The sequence below is a fragment of the Uloborus diversus genome, unplaced genomic scaffold (assembly GCF_026930045.1).
Source record: "Uloborus diversus isolate 005 unplaced genomic scaffold, Udiv.v.3.1 scaffold_17, whole genome shotgun sequence".
NCBI lineage: Eukaryota > Metazoa > Arthropoda > Arachnida > Araneae > Uloboridae > Uloborus > Uloborus diversus.
In genome coordinates, this window is record NW_026558318.1 from 1853488 (window position 1) to 1869484 (window position 15997).

The 15997-nt window shown below is 37.9% G+C and overlaps 1 protein-coding gene across 1 annotated transcript in view; it reads right to left on the reverse strand.

Annotated features, from left to right (window-relative positions):
- Window positions 1-15997, reverse strand: part of LOC129233099 (myocyte-specific enhancer factor 2-like) — a 150891-nt gene that overhangs the window by 24627 nt on the left and 110267 nt on the right. The window contains exon 8 of the mRNA XM_054867159.1: window positions 6392-6503. Within this exon, the coding sequence (XP_054723134.1) occupies window positions 6392-6503 (112 nt within the window). The remainder of the gene's footprint in view (window positions 1-6391; window positions 6504-15997) is intronic.

Here is a 15997-nt window from a genome sequence, read left to right on the forward strand (position 1 = left end):
GGTTTTTGATATTTAAGTCCTAAAAACACGATTGTAGGCCTTCTTTGGTATCGCAGGGGAAAATATGGAATTAAAATTATTTTTCAAATACAATTTTTAGCTACATGTTGAGACGTTAGGTTAAGAGGCGGGTGCTCTCCTTCGGACACTTTTCGAAACTGAAGGCATGAAAATGCATTTTTAGACAATGTTTGGTGACGCCAAGGGTATTAAGCCTTTGTACCCTTTTGTACCTAATTAATCCAGAGCTGCTCCTACACACTTTTCTTTAAGTCTTTATATCAAGTTTCAACGAAAAAAACATGGAAATAGGGTGAACTTGTTGCCCCCAGAAGTTGCCGTTGAGGACAAGGGATCGGGCTTGCTTCCCCTAGAACCAGCCCTGAGTTGTTAGCTACCGAACTTTTTTTGTGGGATTCATTTATTTCTTTTATTAATTTGTTTTGTTTTCATTCATACTGGTTTTAAGAAATCCATTTGCGGCGATTTCTACAAAAGTTTCGATTCGCTGACAAAGAGAAAGAAGAATAAGAAGATGAAGAAAGGGGCGCCGCAAGAGGAGGGCGCGTCCAGGGCCCGATTAATAAAAGTGAGGACCAAGGCCCACAATAATTTGGAGGCCCCCTGAAGGCTATTATTTTAAAAATGTTTGTATTTTTTGTATAGTTGTAATGCTATGCATAATTCTTTAAGTAATTTGGGGCCCCTTAAGAAGAGGGGGCCCCAGGCCACGGCCTAGTAGGCCTGTTCAGTAATCAGGCCCTGGGCGCGTCCCGATGGGTCAGCACGAGCCTGCCCCTCCTAGATTCACCACAGCGCTCAAGTATTGATGCTACTCTAAAATGATTTCATTTTGCCCCCATGTATTTTAATTTTTAAAATGTGCAATGATATATTTTAAAATTTAGGAATAATGTCGCGACCCCTTAAGAAATGCTTCGCGCCCCCTTGGGGGTCGCGACCCACAAGTTGCGAACTCCTGCTATAACTTAACTTATTTACCATAAATTAAGTTATAACTTATAACCAATATGCAGCAATTTCTTGTCTAAACGACGTGGTGCATTGTGATGATTAGCCATAGGCTTGTTCGGTATTCTTGGTTACACTGTTAAAAACTACAGGTTGCATTTGGCACCTTTCAAGGGTGAAAAGCTTGTTCACCAGCGGCACCGTATACGGAGCCGAAATTGCACCCTTAGCATGGGCGAAAAACTGGCACCCTCAACCTAGGGCGCACCGCAGTGAAAAATGGAACATTTTGGCAGAACATTGGCACCCTTTCTCTTTCCTGTTGCTGACCTCCCCCCCTCCGTGTTGTGTGCATTTTTGGATACAATTGTATAAATTATTATTTATTGTTTTGAGTTATAAGAAACTACGTCTTGGCACATTTTCCACATTGAATAGCTCTGAATATAGTCTTCACATTTATTAGCGTCATTCACCTGGATCACATTTCCTAGCCTCCATTGCACCATGAGGCACCGTGTTTTCACCCCAGGGAGCTAAATAGCTTGTCAAAGGCACCCGTAGTTTTGAAACTGATGAAGCAGTTGCTTCGTTCTTCCTGTTTTACTTCATCCACAATTTCGACTTGAACTTGAAGAGCAAGAACTTGAATAATTTTTTTTTAGGAAACTTTGTTGGCCAAAAAGGTCAACTATTTAAGTTGGCCCCACTAAGCAGTTGGCGACCCGGCAACCGGGCAAATCCGCCCCTGCTGCTCACTCTATCTGTGCAAAAAATTGCACAATTGGTACTTTATCCGTTATTTTCAGGAAATTTTTTTAACAGTGTATGTGTGTATGTATCTCGCATAACTCAAAAACGGTATGTCCTAGAAAGTTGAAATTTGGTACGTAGACTCCTAGTGGGGCCTAGTTGTGCACCTTCCCTTTTGGTTGCATTCGGATGTTCCTAAGGGGGTCTTTTGCCCCTTTTTGGGGGGAAATCATTGTTAATTTCGATGTAAACTGAAGTGGTGTTATAATTTGTCGGACACTTTGCGATATATCGCCAGTCTTTTGATCGCCAAGTTTTGTCGCCAACTTGGCGACAAATTTGGCGATTTTTTTTTTTTTAAATTTGGTTTTAATTTGGCCATTGTTGGTGTTATTTAGAGAGTAAACAATTGAATCGCATTAAAATTGCCAATTATGGGGAAATGACATTAAATTGGAGTAAAAGGAAGTCATGTGATGCACACATCAGCTCGTTTGTTGTAGTAACACGGGAGTTATAAAAGCAAATTGAATTACATTGTTTCTGTTTCTTCGTCAATATCAGTTCTGTATTCAACTCGCTTTTTACTTCCTTTTACAAAAAAGGAAGTATTGTATTCGCGAAAAAATTTTCACTCAAAAATCGGCCTTCATTTCCATTTTGCGCACCCCCAAATTAATGTTGAGGTTTTTTTTTTTTTTCGACCCGACCACACTTACATATGTACCTATGAGCGTATACCCGAAATATCCATTTTGACGTTTCCCGAGTTAATAACAACGAGTTTTCTCGTGACGTCTGTATGTACGTATGTATGTGCGTATGTATCTCGCATAACTCAAGAACGGTATGTCCTAGAAAGTTGAAATTTGGTATCTAGACTTCAAGTGGGGTCTAGTTGTGCACCTTCTTTTTTGGTTGCATTTGGATGATCCAAAGGGGGTCTTTTACGCCTTTTTTTTGGTAAAATCATTGTTAATTTCAATGTAAACTCAAGTTGTGTTATATTTCGTCGGACACTTGGCGATATATCGCCAGCCTTTTGGTCGCCAAGTTTTGTCGCCAACTTGGCGACAAATTTGGCGATGTTTTTTTTTTTTTTAATTTTTAAATTGGTTTCAATTTGGCCTCTGGTGGTGATATTTAGAGTGTAAACTACTGAATCACATTAAAATTGCCAATAATGGGAAAATGACATTAAAATTGGAGTAAAAGGAAGTCATGTGATGCACACATCAGCCCGTTAATATTAACTTGCTGACCCGTGCGAAGCATTGGCGGTTGACTGCTTCAATTCAAAAATTTGATGTTCTTAACGATAATCATCGAAAAACAGCCGCAATGAGAATTGTTTGTTTAATTTTCGCTGATTGGTGGATAATATGCTGCCTTACTTTTGTAGTTTTATTTTAAAATACAAGAAAACTCTCTTAAGGAATATTGCTTATGATACGACAAATTACTGTGCTAAAACAAAGGTTTTCTTCTCTGATTTTAATGCAAAAGTACAACTGTGGTTCAGAATCCTGATACAGTGCCCGCCGCTTATTAAAATCACATTCGTCCTGAGGACATTTGATTTTATTAAGCGGCTGATTTTATAAACCGGTATACCTTCACTCACTTAAAAAATGAAAGGTTTTGAAGTTCAAATACTTCAAAAACGAAATGATTTGCTTCATTTTTATTATTTTTTTTTCCAAGTGTTTCAAAATACAGTTGACAATTTTAAACATGTGATGGTTCTTTTTTTTTTCTTTCTTTTCGCACAAGGGTCTTAATTAAACAACAGTACGCCAATATGTAACAGAATTGGAGAGTAAAGAATAATACCGTTTGGAAGTTTACAAAACGTTTTGTAGCTTTCAACATTATATTTTCCTTTCCTAATGTTCATTGTATATCGTCAAGCGCTTTTCTGACATCTATTGAGAAGGACAAACTTAGCACTGAGATTTCTTCATCTTCTGAGATTGATTCCTTCACTTCTTGGTGCTTCTTTAACATTTTTTTTTTACGTATGATGTCCAAAAGTTTAATTTTATAAAACGGCGATAGTGATTTTATTAAAGATGGTTTTAACATGTTTCGATACTGCAATGAATCTGTTCTTCCAGATTTGATTTTAAAAAGCGGCTGATTTCATAATCCAGTGATTTTATTAGTGGCGGGTACTGAATGAGTTTAGATTAGATGTTTCTCGAATTTGAATCAAGATTAACATGAAGAAAAAAAAGCAATCAAAAAAGACAAAATCCATGGTGGAATCGAACCTCCGATCCTCGCGTTTTCAACAAGGTGCTCTAAACAACTGAGACAGAACCAACCAAATTTTTCGAAAACAGTTTTTAAAACGATGCCTCAGAAATGAAGTTTGATGACCTATTCAAGGATTTATGCCGCTGCCAAAAAATAATAAATAAATAAATAAAACCTTCGAGAAATAATAATAGTAAAATTCGACCGACAACAATAGTAGCAACTTCAAAAAAGTGAAATAAAATGTTAAGAATTTTTAGTTTTTTTTTTTTTTTTGCCTAGACCTTCGTCATTTTATAAGCCCTATCTTGGGTTTGTAAAAAATCCTCATTGTAGCTCTGGTTTTAAGAGGTGTCACTTTTATTATTTACTAGTGGTATCCGCACGGCTTTGCTCGTAGTAGAAAATTGAAAGGTCTTTTGGTTCGCCTGTATATATATATATATTTTTTTTTTTTTGGTTCGCCTGTCTCGCCCATTGGCTTGCCCATGTTACGGTTCCACGTTGTAATAACTTTTTTGTGATTTACAAATAATGTATGGTGAATTTCTCGCCCATTGGCTTGCCCATGTTACGGTTCCACGTTGTGATAACTTTTTTGTGATTTACAAATAATGTATGGTGAATTTCTCGCCCATTGGCTTGCCCATGTTACGGTTCCACGTTGTGATAACTTTTTTGTGACTTACAAATAATGTATGGTGAATTTCTCGCCCATAGGCTTGCCCATGTTACGGTTCCACGTTGTGATAACTTTTTTGTGATTTACAAATAATGTATGGTGAATTCCTCGCCCATTGGCTTGCCCATGTTACGGTTCCACGTTGTAATAACTTTTTTGTGATTTACAAATAATGTATGGTGAATTCCTCGCCCATTGGCTTGCCCATGTTACGGTTCCACGTTGCAATAACTTTTTTGTGATTTACAAATAATGTATGGTGAATTTCTCGCCCATAGGCTTGCCCATGTTACGGTTCCACGTTGTGATAACTTTTTTGTGATTTACAAGTAATGTATGGTGAATTTCTCGCCCATTGGCTTGCCCATGTTACGGTTCCACGTTGTGATAACTTTTTTGTGATTTACAAATAATGTATGGTGAATTCCTCGCCCATTGGCTTGCCCATGTTACGGTTCCACGTTGTGATAACTTTTTTGTGATTTACAAATAATGTATGGTGAATTTCTCGCCCATTGGCTTGCCCATGTTACGGTTCCACGTTGTAATAACTTTTTTGTGATTTACAAATAATGTATGGTGAATTTCTCGCCCATTGGCTTGCCCATGTTACGGTTCCACGTTGTAATAACTTTTTTGTGATTTACAAATAATGTATGGTGAATTTCTCGCCCATTGGCTTGCCCATGTTACGGTTCCACGTTGTGATAACTTTTTTGTGATTTACAAATAATGTATGGTGAATTCCTCGCCCATCGGCTTGCCCATGTTACGGTTCCACGTTGTAATAACTTTTTTGTGACTTACAAATAATGTATGGTGAATTTCTCGCCCATTGGCTTGCCCATGTTACGGTTCCACGTTGTGATAACTTTTTTGTGATTTACAAATAATGTATGGAGAATTTCTCACCCATTGGCTTGCCCATGTTACGGTTCCACGTTGTGATAACTTTTTTGTGATTTACAAATAATGTATGGTGAATTTCTCGCCCATCGGCTTGCCCATGTTACGGTTCCACGTTGTGATAACTTTTTTGTGATTTACAAATAATGCATGGTGAATTTCTCGCCCATTGGCTTGCCCATGTTACGGTTCCACGTTGTGATAACTTTTTTGTGATTTACAAATAATGTATGGTGAATTTCTCGCCCATTGGCTTGCCCATGTTACGGTTCCACGTTGTAATAACTTTTTTGTGATTTACAAACAATGTATGGTGAATTTCTCGCCCATTGGCTTGCCCATGTTACGGTTCCACGTTGTGATAACTTTTTTGTGATTTACAAATAATGTATGGTGAATTTCTCGCCCATTGGCTTGCCCATGTTACGGTTCCACGTTGTAATAACTTTTTTGTGACTTACAAATAATGTATGGTGAATTTCTCGCCCATTGGCTTGCCCATGTTACGGTTCCACGTTGTGATAACTTGGTAATTGACTCCTCCATCTTATGATAATTTTGCTCGGGAAAATGTTCTTAAAATTGGAATAGAAAAAGAACAAAATCGTATTTTCGAAAAATTGCTTTGAGGTGCACACCCCCAACTTTGTGCCAAATTTCATGAAAATCGGATGAACGGTCTAGGCGCTATGCCCATCACAGAGATCCAAACATCCAGACAGAGAGACATCCAGTTATCCAGACAGAGAGACTTTCAGCTTTATTATTAGTAAAGATGTGCACGATCTAAATACACAAGTGAATAAGGTGAGAGCTTACTTGGAGGGAAAGACGATGAAAGACTGGACGGATATGCTATACCAGATATAGATGATGCATTAACATTTCCGACTTGATTTCCCATAGAACTATTAGATGGTCTTGTATTTTGCTAGAAAAAAAAAATATTTTCATTACTCATGATATTCGACTTGATTATAGAATAATAATATTACAGTAAAACCTGTAAAGTTGACCACCTTTGTAAGTTGACTACCTGTCTAAGTTGACCGCTTTTGTTAGGAACGGAATTAGTCCTAACTTACATAATGAAGGAAAACCTCTGTAACTTGACCACCTCTCTATCTTGACCACCTGTCTATCTTGACCACTAATATACACCAACTTTGGTTTGGAATATTGTAAAAAACCCTTTGTAAGTTGACCACTTGGCAAAAGCATTAGATTGTACTAAAAGTTTCATCAGTTATGCTTCAAATAAGCAACCAGACATTTAAGAAAAAATCTATGAATATTTATGTTTTCATCAAAAAATATTGAGCTTATGTTAAGTCCCAGAAAATGTGCCTAACTTTAATAAGGAGTTATTTTGTTGATAAGTAGATTACCACGGTTACAAACGTACAAGAAAAAAATCAAATGAAGAATTTCAGTCATTTTTAACTTGTTATGAATTTTTAGGAATTGTTAATTTCAAGTAAGTAGTTTTTCATGAGCAATGAGACCTTTTTTTTTTTTTTTTTGATCGATTTTCAGAAATTTTAAATTTGTATGATACTTTACATGTCATTCTGGTAAATAATCTCTAAAAATATTTAAACACCATATTTTCTTACTATTTTAAAATATAATATTAAAAAATGAAAGTGAGTTTAAATTATTCCAATTAGTTAAAAAATGAATGCATGTGGCAAGAAATGACAAAAAAAAAGTTTTCATGACTACCCTCTATAAGTTGACCACCTGTCTAAGGTGACCACCAAAGTACTGCACCGCAAGTGGTCAACTTACACAGGTTTCACTGTAATAGAAAATTATTTTGAGACAGGCAACTAAAATATTTTTTGAGATTGCACTAGTTATGACTTGTGCTACATGTGATTACCAAGTGTGACATTATTACGCATCTATTTGCACTTCACTCCCTGAATTTTAAACTTTAGTTTTTATTTGTTATATATTCAGATATGAGGAACCATTATGTATCCACTTAATAAAAGTTTTCTTGTATTTAAAAACATTGATTTGTACGTGTTGCGTCAAGTACACATTTTTCGATACCATATCTTGATACATAATGGTTCCTCATATCCAAATGTATCACAATTAAAAGTTAAGGTTTAAAATTCAGTGCAAGTAGTTGCGTAATGATGTCCCATCCGTGAAAATTGATTTTGCAAGGAGCAACTTGTAAAATGACTAATGGAATCTATTATATTCAGTAAATTACCGCCCATTAGCCAGGGCTAAAGCAGAAATACACCGCCAGCTCAGTCATTTCCAGCCTAGGACTGCAGTTTTGCGCTTATTAGCACTCATCAGCCCGGCATACGAAAGTGACTGAGCTGGAGATGCAAAACCTCTTAAGGAAGCCAAGAGAAGAATTAGCACAGACCAGACGAGTGACCGAAGCAATGGTTCGGTTCAACTCGAAGATTGAAGGCAAGGCAAGGTATTCACTCGTCTGGTCTGTGCTAATTCTATATTAGCTACCAGCTTGTTTGGCACTCTTGGCTTCCTTAAGAGGTTTCCATCTCCAGCTCAGTCACTTTCCTATGCCGGGATGATGAGTGCTAATAAGCACGAAACTGCAGTCCTCGGCTGGAAATGACTGAGCTGGCGGTGTATTTCTGCTTTAGCCCTGGCTAATGGGCGGTAATTTACTGAATATACCTTGCCTTGCCTTCAATCTTCGAGTTGAACCGAACCATTTCTTCGGTCACTCGTCTGGGCGGTCATTCCAAGTTCGTCAGCTTGCGAGATCGAGATTTTCGCTCACGTGATCGGTTGTGATGTAGAAATGTCACAAAGTAGTATTCTAATCTACTCGAACTTACCTTGCGGCTAGGTTCGAGTAGATTAGAATACTACTTTGCAACATTTCTACGTCACTACCGATCACGTGAGCGAAAATCTCGATCTCGCAAGCTGACGAGCTTGGAATGACCGCCCAGGTCCGTGCTAATTATATATTAGCTACCAGTTTGTTTGGCACTCTTGGCTTCCTTAAGAGGTTTTCCATCTCCAGCTCAGTCACTTTCGTATGCCGGGCTGATGAGTGCTAATAAGCACGAAACTGCAGTCCTCGGCTGGAAATGACTGAGCTGGCGGTGTATTTCATGCAATGGAATCCATTATTTTCAAAAGAGTAAGCCTAGATATTTCCTTTCTATCCATACCTACTATGGCATTTTTACTGATCTGCCATTTAAAACACGGTGCGTTTATGTTGAAGATAGAAATAATGTAAAGTATTGGCCCCTAGATCAGGAGACGCACCGGTATCTAGTATGTCCCGGTGTTTCTTAACATGCATATTTTTTTCGTATATCTTATGAATGACGTATTACACCGCTGCCTTTACAAAATGTATCACTAAGAAGAAGTAATCAGAATGAAACGAAACTTTACACACGTGATGGGAACATTGCTATTTGAAAGTGATTACAAAATGTAAGAAAAATGATCATTTATTGCTGGGAAAATTCCAAAAGAATGGCCGTTTAAGTACCCCGTTGAGCGTGAACTTACGCCTTCCGTCAAACTGTCCAGTTGACCGTCTCAAGTGATCCCAGATATGCTTCATTTCTAACAAATCAAAGCAATGGAAATCCCCTGCAGTAGCGTACCTATGCGTTCCAGCGCCCCTGGCGCAGTGGCGGATCTAGCCGATCATTTTGGGAGGGGCCATCCAAAATTTTTGAACAAACTCTCGAGAAACATTATTAAAATGAATGATTCTAAAGGGAGAGTGAGGGTGTTTGGAATCCCCCCTTCCTTAATATTTTACCTTAGACGCTCTAAAAATCTAATTTTAAGCTATTTTTGCACGTATTAGAGAAAGCGATGGAGGATTTGTGAGCTCTCCCTCCGAAAAATTTCGAAACTAAAGCCATAAATACGCAAATTTAGGCTCTCTTTGGTCTCGTGAGCAATAGGTGACTCTGAGGACAACAGCATTTAGAGAACGTCCTGTCTAAAGTTGGAATCAAGATATCATGTAAACGAATGAGCAAAATTTTGGAAATAATAGTTCTTTTTCGAGGAGAGAGAGATATAATTTATCTCCTTCTTAATTTCTTCCTTCTTAAGGCCTAAATTGCTCTTAATGTAAAAATCGGGTTAAGTTTTGTTATTTTCTTATAATATTTTCTATCTTTTTTTTCTTTTTAAAAAAATCCTACAATCACAAGGCTTTGGGAGGGGCCATGGCCCCCCTGGCCCCCCTCTAGATCCGCCCCTGCCCTGGCGAACTTAAGAATTGTTCCCCCCTCTCAAAGGTAGCCCCGATGGGAAGTCACCGGAGGTCACTGTGACCTTCCAAAAAAAGTTCTTTTTTTTGGGGGGGGGGGACACATTGATTCGACAAATTGGGAGACAGTATTGCAACGTTAATATTCTTACTTTCTTTTTTTTTACATTGTTTTCAATGATGCCCAATGCAGTCGCGGATTTACTAGGGGGCGGCGGGGGTGACCGCCCCCTCCATGACCGTCATTTTCTGAAACAAATAATATGGAATTGAAGAAATTACTAGCATTCGCTACTATTTCTAATCTAGTAAATTCCACAAATTTGTTTTAAATTAATTTTAGACAGTTAGTCAAGGATGGACAGCGTTACCCACTTTTTAATTTGAACCTAAGTTCGTTTCCACCCTCTTCTCTTTTTTTTTCTTTTTCGAACTTAATAATTTTTATATTTGTATGTATGTGTCTTTTCACCTCTTTCTTCCAGGGCGAAACTATACTGGTATGATAAGACTTTGTCATGATTTAGAAGAGTTATTCCTAATCCTGGGGGTGATCGCCCACAAAGGTGCGATTTGGAAGGGGGGACTTCAAAGGGGCCATAAATTCGTGAGGGCGATAGGGGGGATTAGTATTTAAAAGACAAGATAATAATAGTAGAAAGTCAGTTAATACCGACAGGTCTGGGGGGGGGCTTTTACGGTATACCGCCACCCCCTTGAATAGACCATAAATCCGTCCCTGGCCCAATGTTCCTCCACAGTAGATGTTTTGTATATATGTATGTATATGTGTGCATGCTCGAACTTTATCATCCGGTAAAATTGGGATTTCATTTGACAAATTGAGAATTTTCCCCTTCCCAAAAATTTTAGCTCTCTCCCCACCATTTCACACAAATTCAACAAAACCAATAAGATTTTCAGTTCGTTAATAATGTACGTTTTTGATCCAAATGAGAATAAACATTCCTCAGTTCCGTTTATGGAAATGTATTTATTTTTTTTTTTTCAAAACAGCTTTAACTTTAAATAGAATTTGTTTCGAAAACTAAGAGAATATACAATAAACATAATTTACACATTTACCAAAAGACGGAAAGAAACCTTTAAATTTTTTTTAAATAAAAATCATAGCGTTTAAAAAAATCCTAGTATAATTAGGAAAGCATTAAAAATACAAAAAGCATTCTTTATTTGAAATTGGCTTATAAAACATGATCATTTATGTACAGGCAAAATAAAAGCACTATACATTCGCTATTACGAATTGCCAATATTTTGTTCAAATAAGGCTTCTTATGAACAAAATATTGGGACATTATTTTTTATTGTAATGAGAATAAATTCAAGTGTAAGAAAAACTATACACGACAAAGTGTCATCCCTCTCCACGAAAGAAAAAAAAATGGAATGATCCGGTATAGAACGCCCTCCACGACTGCCCTGGTATACAAGGTATACACAGGGCCCGATTAAGATATCAGGGGGGCCCAAGGCTATATGCTTTTTCGGGGCCCCCGTGTGATCAACCCTTACAATTCTACCTATCGGCAAAAACAAATTTTGGCTATTGGTTTTTTAAGAAAAATAACCATTTGGGGGCCCCTAAAAAGTGGGGGCCCTAGGCCACGGCCTAGTTGGCCTATTCAGTAATCAGGCCCTGGGAATACAAATTGTGTATAGAAGTCATAAGCTAACTCAGTGAATCGGAATGGAATTTAACGCTACCGGGAAAAAAAACTCCCCCCCCCCCTTTTTTTTTGAGGATTAAGGATTGTTTCATTTTCCCCACAAAGCTCTTTTTCTTTTTTTCAAAGCATTTTTCTACTTGTATTATCAATTAAAAAAAAAAAATAATAAAAATCAGTCGAAAAGCCACCCGCTGGCCTGAGGCCCCTACAATGGAATACCGACGCAACCCTCCCTTTTGGAGCAAACTTGATCCAGTGCTTCACAGCGATAGCATTGCTGTGATGTTTACATTTCTTTAGCATATGTTAAATTGAGTCAAACGGGTGGTTGTTCGGCTGTTAATTGTGCAAAAAAACTCCAAAAAAAAAAGTTAAAAAAATTAATTTGAACTTTGACATCTTGAATTCAAATTATGTTTTTCGCAATCACGAGTATGTGTATGTAGGCGTGTGTGTTTGTATGGGGGTATGTGTGTTTGTGTGTAGGGGTATGTGTATCTGTGTGTAGGCATGTGTGTTTGTGTCTGTGTGCTGGCACACGTGTGTGGGTAGTTGTGTATATGAATGTGTGTGTGTGGGAGGGGGGTATGGTGTATGTGTGTAGGCATATGTGTTTGTGTCTGTGTGCAGGCATGAATGTGTGGGTAGTTGTGTGTATGCGTTTGTGTATGTGGGTGTATGTATGTGTGTGTATGTGTGTGTGTGTGCGTGTGTAGCTGTGTATGTATGCGCGTGTGTGTAGGACATGGCTGCAACCTGGAGACGGCTTTCGCTATAGGAGCAGCATCGTGAGGACCCGGTCGACGGTGATGGTGCGGAGGGGGGCGGTGGGAAAATAAAATCAAAGAACATCAAAACAGTCAAATGAGAACAATAAGCAATCGTGATTGCTCAAAAAAAAAAGGTTTCAACTCTTCAAATTTCCAGCAGATGCAGAAAAAAAAAAGAATAACTAATAGCCGACGAAGTGACTGGCAGACAGGAAATGGAGCTCACTTGTGTGAGGTTAATATCGATTTATGTCTCATGATTTTACTATCATTACATTATAAATCGTCTGTAATCTTTGCTAACTTGTTGCAGTGTTCTAGGGAATGTCTTTTATTCTGTATTTCCCTGTTGTGCGATAAGTACGCTTGCTCCAACCTGGCTGATGCGTCGGCGTCAACCCAGCTAACCCCAAGGTACGTCACTGGTCCCCTGACACCCTTGCTGTGTGTGACCGAGCATCGTCCTGTTAGAAAATGTCTACTGGGAGCCCCAGCACGAGTGGCAACACACGTGACTAACGCATGACGCAAACGTACCATTATGCTGTCCTGGTGCCGTGGATGAACAGTATGGGGGGCCATGCTTCTAATATGATAGCACCCCGTAACATCCCCCCCAGCTGTTGGGCGTGGTGTATTGCTGAAAAGCAAAGGCACATTGGGAGTTCACAGCAAGTGCTTCATAAACGTTCAAAAGTTTCCTCATTACTAAAAGCGATCTGGATTCATCACTAAAAGCGATCTGGATCCATCACTAAAGGCGATCTGGATCCATCACTAAAGGCGATCTGGATCCATCACTAAAGGCGATCTGGATCCATCACTAAAGGCGATCTGGATCCATCACTAAAGGCGATCTGGATCCATTCCGCTGCAAACAAATCCCGCCAAACTCGACACTATTTCTAGTGGATGCGACAGAAAATTTCTTTTGACTAGTTCTGATAGACGAAACAATGCTAAAACACATTCGGGATAATTATGTCGCATTAACCTTTTTACAATTATCACATTCGTTTCTGATAAATTATCCCTTTTTTGATAATTTATCAGAACACACACAATGCCCGACACACACAATGTACAATTTCTGAGCATCAAGCCAAATCGCGTGATCGGCAGTGAACGTGTTGTGAGACTCATTTGTTTCAAAACGTTTTGTCATGCGCTAGGTAAACCTTTCGTTCATTTTAAAACGTATGTTTATTGAATTTATAAAACAATATATAAAGCTTATTTGCTTTAGTCTGGTTATTATGACGCGATAGAAATAACTGACGTTTGAGAGGGATCAATGAATAAAACATAAATGCATTCAGTATCAGAAAGTTGGGAGATTCCTTTTTCACGGATGAAAATCATTTTCGAAGAAATGATCCCATTTGAAATTTTTTTACTAAATTATCTAAGGATAAAAAAAAAAATTAATTTGAATTTTGACATCTTGAATTCAAATTATGTTTTTCGCAATCACGAGTATGCGTGTGTGTGTGTTGGGGGGGGGGGTGTAGGCATGTGTGTTTGTGTCTGAGTGCAGGTATGAGTGTGTGGGTAGTTGTGTGTATGAGTGTTTGTGCGTGGGAAGGGGGAATGTGTATGTGTGTGTAGGCATATGTGTTTGTGTCTGCATGCAGGCATGAGTGTGTGGGTAGTTGTGTGTAGGTGTGTGTAGGTGTCTGTATGTGTGCGTATGTGTTTGAGTGTGTGTGTACGTGCGTGTATGTATGCGCGTGTGTGTAGGATATGAAGGTAACCTGGAGACGGTTTTCGCTACAGGAGCATCATCGTGCTGAGCCGGTCGACGGTGATGTGCGGAGGGTGCTGGCGGGAAAATAAAATGATAGGACATCAAAACAGTCAAATGAAAGCAATAAACAATTGTGATTGCTCAAAAAATATAAAGGTGAACAGTCTTTGTCCCGAGAGATACAATGTACATCTACCAAATAATGAATATGGAGCAGAGGAAAAAAATCTTTCTCTTGGGCGGGTCAAAACATTCGTCAAAATGTATTTTGAGAAAGGTAGATTAGAACATCTTAAGCAGACTGACAGAACTGCACTAAAGAAAAAATCGGTAGCACTCCTCTTCGAACTGGTATCATAATTTCCTCCTCAAACCGTTCCCGTTTGAGAGGGTACGGGACACATTTTGAATTTTTTTTTATTATATACTTTAGAGTTTTGAATTTTTTTACACTGATTCACCATCTAATTAATAAGCAAAATCACAACATAAATATGAAAAAAAAAATTATTTAAATTTAATTTGTTTTTTTTTTTAAAGAAAAATGGGGTTGTTTTAAATTGCTATAACTCAAAATATTGTTGGTCAATTTTCAATTTTTTTTTTCAAAAAAGTATGCACAAATATCTAAACTTTAATTTTTATTCGGCGATTTTAAAAATATTGATTCAATAAAAAATAAAAAACATTTGAAGAAAATCTTCGAAAAATTCAAAGATACTTTCTTTTTAAAAAATCATATTTTTTGCAGTAAACGTTGTTTTCAAAATCGCCGAATAAAAATTAAAGTAAACTGTTTGAAAAAGACATGCTCCAAATTTCATTACTTTATCTCCATTGGTTCCTGACTTATAAGAGTTTGAATGCAAGAAATCGGGAAAAATTATATCATGGAGAAAAACACGCTTAAAGTTATAAAGTTAAATACACATTAGTTAGGTGCGGGCAACAAAAAGAATTACATCTTTTGTTCTAATAAAGATAGAAACACGATTCAAACGTCCTTTTAAGCAGAAAAAAACGGAGTAATTTTTTAAATAATAATAAAAAAAAGCAAAATTTTACGGTTTTTGTGTCCTGGACTCCCTTAAAGAATTTCTATGCGAAGATGGTTGATGGCTTTCATGACGTCAATCCGCAGCGGAATGATTCGTTGCGGGTATCGGAATAAGTCTCTGAACTTGCTCAAAGAGATATTAAACTGTAATGGCTTAGTATTTACAGACGTATATTAGATTAGAGCCACGTCATTTCCATTTCAAATCAGGCATGTCTATTGACCTGGTTACAGCAAGGAAAAGAACGTAATCTAACAACACTACAGCTAAGCAAAAGAAAAAGTGCCGGGTTCGGTATATTAACCTGTATTCGACAGTGTGAGTTGTGGTACGGATACACATTTTTCTTATTCCGTTCCAACCTGATCCTGTTTGGCTAGAAAAATTATTCACGTTGTTATGACGTTGTATGACGTCACGTTGTTATCGCTATCCAGGATTTTCCCTACGTTTGTATCAGAAAATCGCTGGTAAGCTGTCCTTTCAAGGACTAAATACTTTGGAGATTCCTGCATAGACGCTCTCACGAGAGCTACATTTTTCAGCGTTGTAACAGTCTGAGGTCGACTAGGCGTTGCTTTTTCTCCCCCTTTTAACTTCCTTTTACAAAAAAGGAAGTGTTGTATTCGCGAAAAAAATTTCACTCAAAAATCGGCCTTCATTTCCATTTTGCTCACCCCCTGAATGCTGAGTTTATTTTTCAACACGACGACACGTGGATGTATGCCTAGGAACGTACAGACACCCGAACTATCCATTTTGACGATCCCCGAGTTAATTACAACGAGTTCTCTCGTGACGTCTGTATGTACGTATATATGTGCGTATGTGTGTATGTATGTAGCATAACTCAAGAACGGAATGTCCTAGAAAGTTGAAATTTGGTACTTAGACTCCTAATGAGGTC